Genomic DNA, 8461 nt, shown 5'->3' with positions numbered 1-8461 from the left:
AACACCTGAAGCAGGTCGTCCGTGTCCTCCATGCATGTGCTCGTGTTAAAACCTTAGGGCTCTGTGAGGACGGGAAAGGGCTATTTTGGAACGATTTACGAGCCTGGCTGAGCCGGGCCGACCTGGGGGGGAGGGGCGAGGGGTACGGCGGGGTGGGCTTCTAGCCCTGCGGCAGCAGTGCTGCGCCAGGCTGGCAGGGTGGTGTCTGATGCTGTGCCAAGATTCTCTGCCCAGGTGGTGGAGCAGCAACCCAGGCTGGTCTATTTCTTTGCCAGCCCCCCCCCTCCACACACACCTTCACCCCCCTATTTCATTCTTGACTTCATTGACGCAACGGTAGCTAATCTAAAGGTGACGCTTGCCTTTTGTTGGTTCATGCATACGTTCACCAGCAGACGAGTTGTTTGGCATGAATTTAGATGCCACAACGGAGATTTGATTTGATTTGATGTCACATTTCTTCTTGTTTTGAATGAGGAGAGACTCTGGCGGTGCAGAGACCCAGCCTGGAGCAAGGGGAAGTCCCAGCAGAGTGCAGACTGCTTTAGTCTAAGCTCTTTGAAGGAGGGGAGGTAAGATTGAGTGGAGGCTGTTTCTGGTCCTGGTCCAGTCTATGTGGGCGGATCAGGAGGGTCAGGTTTATCCCCAAAGACAGAGTCCTTGGCCTGCGGCTGAACCTCTCACTTTGACAGCTGGTGTTGACCTGAACTATGTCCCTCATGGGTCACCCCCGCCACATAACCCTAACCCTCCTGCATGTGTATACAAAAAAACCACAAGCACCTGAAGAGAAGGCAAATATATATTAAATAGCACACACACACCAGAGAAAGACATATCTTTTTTCAGGGTTTATTTCACCTATGTGGTGAATAGAAAAATAGGATGAAGACAAAACTTTCGATGGGAAATCTAAAGACCATTTTTTTAATTAATTGCTTGCGAAGTTTAAAAAAAACATAAATTCAAACCATTTGCATTAAGAGCTTTGTGCCTTTTCCCTGCAACCAAGAGAGAGAGAAAAAAACCCGAATCTTTGGAATCGTTTTCAGGGCTAATTATAGTACATATCATAATCTGCTTTATCTACTACATCAAGTCCTATAAATATTTTTTCCTTATTTATATGCTGAAGTAGCATTCAACATCGGCGCAAATGTTTAATATTACACTTTTTTTTTTTTTTTTTTAAACTGGCGGAACCGAAAGGTCTGAACGAAAGTACCGCCGAAGTTCAGCAAGTCACATTTTTCATCAAAGAAAACCTTATTCGTGCAACTACATTTCTGAAAAAGTCAAAGTACCACATATGTAACCTTCAGGATATTTTCATTTTAAGCATGATTCTGTACAAACTTTGCGTGTTCTTCCTACCTCCCACAGTAGTCAGCATAAGCACACAAGGGGGCGTGAGCCTCATTCTCACGGAGGCGTCTCCATTCCACCAATACGTGTAAGCGGTCAGTAAATGATAGATCTATACCGTATGTGTCACTTCAAATACAGTCTATCACAGGAGGCACTAGCCTAGCATTTCCCTGTTTGGTCAATCTTTAAACTGAGACCATTAATGCAGAAAGAAGCAGACATGTTTGTGAAACACGGTTCCAATTCCACACGTCCGGTCATCTTTGGTATCGGGACAGTGGAATGCATAGTTGCAGTGATAAGACGGAGCTGGGCGGATCTCCTGCCGTTCTGCATGCACTTCAACTCCAGCCTCTACAAAGGCAGCGCCACGCCGCCGTTTGGCCTCGGGGGAATAACAGGCGAGTGGGGGAGGAACGGAGGGAGAGGAAAAGGGAGAGGCGTCTCCTTTTAATTCCCGGGTTGTGCAGGGCTTGTGGTGAGTTGAAGAAATGGAGAACGAGAAAGAAAGTGAGCAGATCTTCCTCCAGTCTAGGAAGGAAGGAAGGGTTTCCACTAGCGTCTGTCTGTCTGTCTCCCAAGTATGTCACATTTGTGGCAGCGCTTTGCTCCTTTTTTTTGGCAGGCTGTCCATGACCAGTCGTCTTCTGTTCCTCCTTTCACGCGACTCCCTTCCAACCACTGCAGAGAAACTAAGGAGCTGATTGGTTTGCAGATCATATTGTCCGGTTGTCCTTTATGCCAATCCAATATTTTCCCATAAAGTTCAGGTCCTAAAGTAGGTGTGGGCGGGTGCGGATGGGGGGGGGGCCCTCTGCCTAGTTTCACGCCCTATGAAGGAGTTTTTGCCCCATAGCGTCCACCCATTGTGGCGCCGTTCCCGTTTTCCTGCTTGGGGGTGGAGCACCCTGGGGTGGCGCCACTGTACGGCGAGGAGCTGCTGCTGGTGGAGGCGGGTCTATGAGGCAAGGACAGGGATAGAGGCAGGGGTGTGTCGGACTGCGTGGTCAGGGGGTCGCGATCCCGTTCTGGAGGACGTAGCGCAGCAGAAGGCGGAAACGGGAATGCCAGCGGGAATCCAGTCATGTAGAAAAGTCTGCCAACGCGGCGCGCCACCTGAGGAGACGAGAGGACACCACATGACTGTTAGCACAGCCTGTTGAGTTCTGGCTAATGGACTAATGCTGTTTACGGAGCTTTAAACAGAGAGGGAGAGAGAGAGAGGAAGCGGCTGCACTCTGTGGGGCTGGCTATTTAAAGGGATCATTAATGCCTACGAACGGAAATACACATCCAGACACGCAACGAGCCCACGGCGGCGCACGCCAACACACACGCAGGTCTGTGGTGTGTGTACCTGTGAGCGGATCTTGAGTGCAGGCCCCAGCTTTAGTCCCATGGTGTTGAGCAGATGCTCCTCAGTGAGCAGCGGTAATGTCTCTCCATCAATGGCCTGCTCCCGAAACACCTGGCAGAGACACAGCCGCTTCAGCCACAGCCCCGGCACACAGCCGCACACGTCCATCCACACCTCCGACTGCACAGGGTCGCCGTCCCAACCCAGTTTGAGAGGAGGAATTCATGATTGCTGAATATTTTTCCAATTCAGAGGCGGAAGACTTTGCCTAATTTGGCATTAAGCTTCGTGGCCGTTTCCCCCCAACGGGCCTTTAACACGGCATTTACGTGCCAGCTCGCACGCCGACTGTTTCCGCTCACTATTCCTACTTCCTGTCCAGACATCTCTGCACTGTGTGACTTTATTTAGAGATTAGACGCAGATTTCACCGTCTTATTCTGTGAACAACAGAATGATTTCTGAAGCTGAACTGAAGCTAATAAGAGCGACCACAGCGGCGCCGCCTCGACCCCCGCTAGGCGCAGCTGACTCAGACGGCTGACGCCAGTTTCAGCCAAGCTTAAATCACTTCCCGTCCGTCGTTGACATGGGAGTCACGTTAAGCAGACATCACAGCCAGGGCGCCTGACTGGAATCACGCCTTACATAGCACGGGGCTGTTGTTGAAAGGCTCACACCGATAACTTAGCCTCGCTCGCATGCAGACAAAGCTCGCCGTGCCATTCGTTCAGCCACACTCATTCACAACAGTGGTGCAGGTTCACAGCTTCTACCTAAGACACAACAGTAGCGCTGCAGCAGGAAACGCGTTCTCTATTCCTCTGTTGTTATAGTCAGCCTGCCCCTTGGCCTCCATCCCGTCTCTCTCTCCCCCCCCTCCCCCCTCGCTCGCTCTCTCTCTTCCTCACCTGTGTGTATTCAGCACATCCGGCCAGGCTGCTTATGAAGCCACACACATCCTCCACGCTCCACTTGCTGATGTCCTCCACAGGGTTTGCTGTGGCCGAGTCCTCCCCATCCATGAAAAGACCTCCCATGGCGCCTGAAAGAGCAGCAGTGTGTGTGTGTCAATACACACAGCGTGCAGTGGCGCTATTTAGACTGAGGGACATCGTGCTTCACATTTTATAGAGATACGGTAGCTGGAAACGGGAAGAAATGTTATATTATAGGACAAAAGTGTCCTATAATATAAATGTTTGTCGTCGTGATGTATTCCAGAGGAAAACCTTAGAGGAGTATATGATGGATGGATGGATGGAGGGATGGATGGATGGATGGATGAAGGTCAAACTACAGCTGGAAGGGAGGAACATATTCAACCCCCATGATATATTAGTTTTAATATATAAAAAGAAATATACAGCATATCAGCAAGAACAGCTCAAATGTGTGTGTGTGTGAGAGAGAGAGAGAGAGAGAGAGAGAGAGAGAAAGCAACAACCCCCTCCACCCTCCCCCTCTGCCCATGTGACTGTGCTTGTGCCGTTCGCAAGGTCACAGTGAGGTCAGAGGCGGGGCCCTCTAACAGGGCCAGGTCTCCACGCTGGCGACATGTGCAGGGTGACACTAATGTGCTTCACATGTTCCCTTTAGATTCCTGCGTGCTTGTGTGTGCGCGTGTGCGTGTGTGTGCGTGCGTGTGCGTGCGTGCCTCTCAGTCGCTCACCTGTGTGAAGGTAGGGGTTGGTGTAGGGGAATCCGAAGGGCAGCGACTGGGCGTGAAGAGCCGGCAGCGGCGGCATGAAGCCAGCTGGCAGCTGGTACTTGACGTCAGCTTTGCCCGGTCCGGGGGTGAGGAGGTGGCGAGCGGGCGAGTCGGTACCTGCTGAACTACAGGAAGCACTCAGCCTGCCGGTGCTCTCTCCAGCCTCCCTGGCGCCGTCACACCCGTCCCTGCTGCCAGCCTCTCTGTCCCCGCCCCTGGGTTTACTCCTGGACTTGGCACCGACGCCGCCTCGTCTTTCCTCACACATCTCCGTCTCGCTGTCCGAGTCCTTCGTCTCCTCATCTTGCGCCTCTCTTCCTCTGGCGCCTCCTCCGGCATGAGTCCGTGCCGGGGGCCCCTACGGGAGGCCTTCCTGGACTCGCCGTCGGGCCCGGCAGCGGAGCTCTGCGCCGGCGCGTCTTTGGGCGTCGAGGACACCCCCAGTTGTTGCTGCTGGTGGTTGAGGGTGAGCACGGGCGTGGCAGCCCCATGGCGAAGCACCAGCATCGCGTTTGATCGGCGAGCTAGTTCCTCACGGAGCGGATGGTTCTCCGGAGTTCGTGGAGGCTGCGCAGGGCTGGATGGTCGGAGGGAAGGCCGGGGGGGAGAGCCCCCAGATGTTCGGAGCCCAGGAGACGCTGCTGCTGCCGCTGGTGGAGACTTTCCAACTCCTTCTGTCTTAGCAGCTCTGCTGACATCTCAAGTCTGACGCGGCGAGACATGCAAACGTGTCAAATGTCACCTCTACGTCATCACTTGGCCATTAAGCATCACACAGCGTGTAATATGATCTATCAGTGCATCCTGGGACACGACAGCACACACACCTGGCCAGATTCTGCTTCCTTAACATCTCCTGTTGTCGGGCAAAGATCTCAGCTTGAGCTGGTTGGAGGAAACCATAGCCTGCGAGACCAGACAAACCTAGAAATAAATATATGAAAAGTAAATAACAGGTCAACGAAGGCAGGAAGCAGGAAGCAGGAAGCAGGAAGCCGTGCGGATATTATGCAAACCTTTGGAAGGAAAGTGACCAGCAGCTCAACAAGCCGTCTCTGTCACCGCCCTTCAAATGTATAATCTATAATCTAATCGTCTGGTTTGGTCATTCCCGTTACGGCCATGTGAACACGCCGAGCATTCTACACGCGTGACCATTAGTGATGTCTTACCGGGGGCCTGGCAGAGCGCTGAGGGCATGCCCAGGAAAGGAGGCCGCAGATGAGGTCCTAAGGCAATGTGAGGCGTGGTTGGGGGGGACAGCAGGGCTGGAGGGTGGGACAGCTCTCTGGACACAAATACAGAAAAGACAATTTAGTGTTAAACCAAAGGGACACGTGAACCGTCGGGGGGAGGGTTCTTCTCTCAGCAGCAACATTTCCTTGCACGCCGCAGCACCAATGGCCGCTGTGTATTTTTATCAGCGGCGCTCCAGAGGGGCCCCCGTGTCGCCCCAGTGCCTCATCAGTCTCGTCACGCCGCAACAAGCGGCGCCGCCGGCCATTGCTGTACCCTAGACTGCAGCCGTTCCCTCCCTGCCACCTCGCACGCACGCACGCACGCACACACACACGCACACACACACACATAATGAGGGCTGAATGAACAACGCCAGTGTGGCGTGCTCCGACAGCTGGGGCGGCCCCTGCGTCTTGACCGAAGCCACGGGCTGAAGGGCCATCTAATTAACACCCCCCCGCCCACCCCCTACTCTGCTCTGCCTATTTTTACACCCCTCTTTCTGTTACCCTCCCTCTCTCCCTCGCCCTCTCGAGGCCGCATTGAAATTGGTGAAAAGATGGAGCATCATGCCCCCCTCGCCATGTGAAAAGGCCTCCATTATTGGCCCCCTCTTTTGTCCTCCTCAAGGAGAGAAAGGAGCCTCTCACCTTTCTGCCTCTCTTTCCACCTCTTGTTCTGTTTTACCCATCTCTGTGATGAAAATCTGTCTTGCTCACTCCTTTCTATTCCTCCGCTGTATTTTTTCCCCCTGCCTGCTTCGCCCCCCCCCCTCTTCATTGTTCTATCTCATCATTTTCCCCCTCACATTGAGTTGCCTCTTTATATTCTTTAAGATTTGCACCCACTTCTTTCCCCCCCCCCCCCCACTGTAAGCCTTTCTCTCATCCGGTCCCTCTTTTCTGCTTTCCTCTCCACACGGCTTATAAGAAGTGGATAAAAGCTGTCAGGGGATGGATGTGTGTGAACCTTGACCCTCAGAGTGTGCGAGGATGTGAGCCTGGTGAGGACGATGATGATGATGGTGATGCTCTGGCTCTGCTCTGGCGCTTACCGTGTCATACCCACACCCTTCCTTCCTGCTATCACACCGATCGGAACTGAGCCGTGTGCGACTGCCATCATGCAAAGGCATAAATGGGAAACAGGCTGAGGAAAACAACAAAATGAAAAGCAACAGCGGGATGCATGTAACCACAAATATTGTTTGGCGAAGGCGTTCAAATTAGCTAGCGCCTGCATGTCTCCTGCCTCACTAAACGGTGAGGGAAAAGCGGAGAGAGAGAGAGAGAGGAACTGGGAGGAGGGAGGACACGCATTAAAGAGCGGGGAGCTGTGATGGGGGGTGGCTGGAGCCAGCATTCAGAGGGTGGCGGCGGTGCAGAGGGGGGGGGGTGAAAGCCATTCATCGATCGCCTCCGCCGCTGAAATGTTAATGCTAATCGTATAACCGCTCACTCCGGCGGCGCCTCGCACTCCAGTGGCAGCTCCAATTAATCTTGGGTGAGGGCTGCAGCGCGTGACCCCCGCGCCGCGGGCCGGGGCCCCGCCAGCCGCTGCTTATGTAATTACACCGCCCAGTGTGTAATCACCTGGCCTAATCCCTGGAGGCTAGCAATTAGCCTTGCAATGCACGGTTCCACTAGGCCACGCTAAGGCGCCCACAAGACTCGTATCCACCTCCATCATGGCCTGCGAATGCCGACCCCCCCCCCATTCCTTCCCTTCTTCCCTCTCCTAGCACCGCCTATCCACGCCGAGCGTTAGCCCGCAGATGAATAACGGTCAATTAAAGCTGCATGACTGGAGCTGCCAGGCGTCTGCGCCGCCATAATGAGGCCTAATCACAGAGGGAGAGAGAGAGGGAGGGGGGGAGGGAGAGGGAGAGAGAGAGGGAGGGGGAGAGGGAGAGGGAGAGAGAGAGGCAGACAGAGTGCGTGTCTGACCCTCCACTCCCTTCCTCCATCTCTTCTTCATTTTATAAGGGAGGAGTGGCAGACATTAGTTGTTTTTTCAGGGGGGTGTCTGTGTGTGTGTGTGTGTGTGTGTGTGTGTGCGTGTGTGTGTGGTTTAAAGACTACCTGTCCATCTTGTTGGCAAACCACTAACATGCTATAAAAAAGACACGGTAAACACACCTCGTTTCTGCATGAGACTAGACGGCAGATAATCTCTCGTCTTCGTTAACAACTATTTCAGTGGAGCCTCTCTCTCTCTCTCTCTCTCTCTCTCTCTCTCTCTCTCACTCGCTCTGCCTCCCTCTGTCTCTTTCACTCTCTTCCTCTCTCCCTCCCTCTTTCTCTCTCCTGGGGAATTTACTGGTGTGTGACGACCTGTCAGAGTGGCGACAGCGGCCCCATCCCACAGCAGCCCAGGCTGTGTGTGTGTGTGTGTGTGACAGGGCTGCCCTTAATGACGGGAGCGTGGGGGGATTAGGAGCGCCGCGCGGCCGCCCTCGGCTCCGTCTCCGCAGGAACACATTTACACAGGAAGCTCATTAAAATGGATGAGGCTCCCTCCACGCTCGCTCTCTCTCGCCCTCTAGCTCGCTCGCTCTCTCTCCCTCCCTCCCTCCCCCTTATCTCACACCCTCAATCTCCTCTTCAATCCCTATTTTGGTTCATATCTCTCTCGCTCCGTCACTTTGTCCTCCTGCCATCTTTGCTCTTCTTCTCTTTTGCTCGTCTCTCTTCATCCCCGTTTTAAACCCCGTGTTTCGCACTTCCTGTCTTTCTCTTTGCTTTTCTCCGTTCCTCCCTTATTTGGCTTGCAGATGCTTGGTGAGC

The 8461-nt window shown here is 53.5% G+C and overlaps 1 protein-coding gene across 1 annotated transcript in view; it reads right to left on the bottom strand.

The window, feature by feature from the left end:
• Positions 1-2199: 2199 nt before the first annotated feature.
• samd11 (sterile alpha motif domain containing 11) overlaps positions 2200-8461 on the bottom strand; it is a gene marked incomplete at its 5' end in the record, with an annotated part of 18863 nt that continues 12601 nt past the window's right edge. Inside the window, 8 exon segments of the mRNA XM_068752484.1 lie at positions 2200-2484; positions 2726-2836; positions 3637-3770; positions 4398-4763; positions 4820-4993; positions 4996-5141; positions 5264-5342; positions 5609-5724. Coding sequence (XP_068608585.1) covers positions 2200-2484; positions 2726-2836; positions 3637-3770; positions 4398-4763; positions 4820-4993; positions 4996-5141; positions 5264-5342; positions 5609-5724 — 1411 coding nt within the window.

Source organism: Brachionichthys hirsutus, chromosome 2, assembly GCF_040956055.1.
Source record: "Brachionichthys hirsutus isolate HB-005 chromosome 2, CSIRO-AGI_Bhir_v1, whole genome shotgun sequence".
NCBI classification, from domain to species: Eukaryota; Metazoa; Chordata; class Actinopteri; order Lophiiformes; family Brachionichthyidae; genus Brachionichthys; species Brachionichthys hirsutus.
Note: the sequence above shows the minus strand (reverse complement) of the source record. Positions and strands in the feature narration are given on the sequence as shown.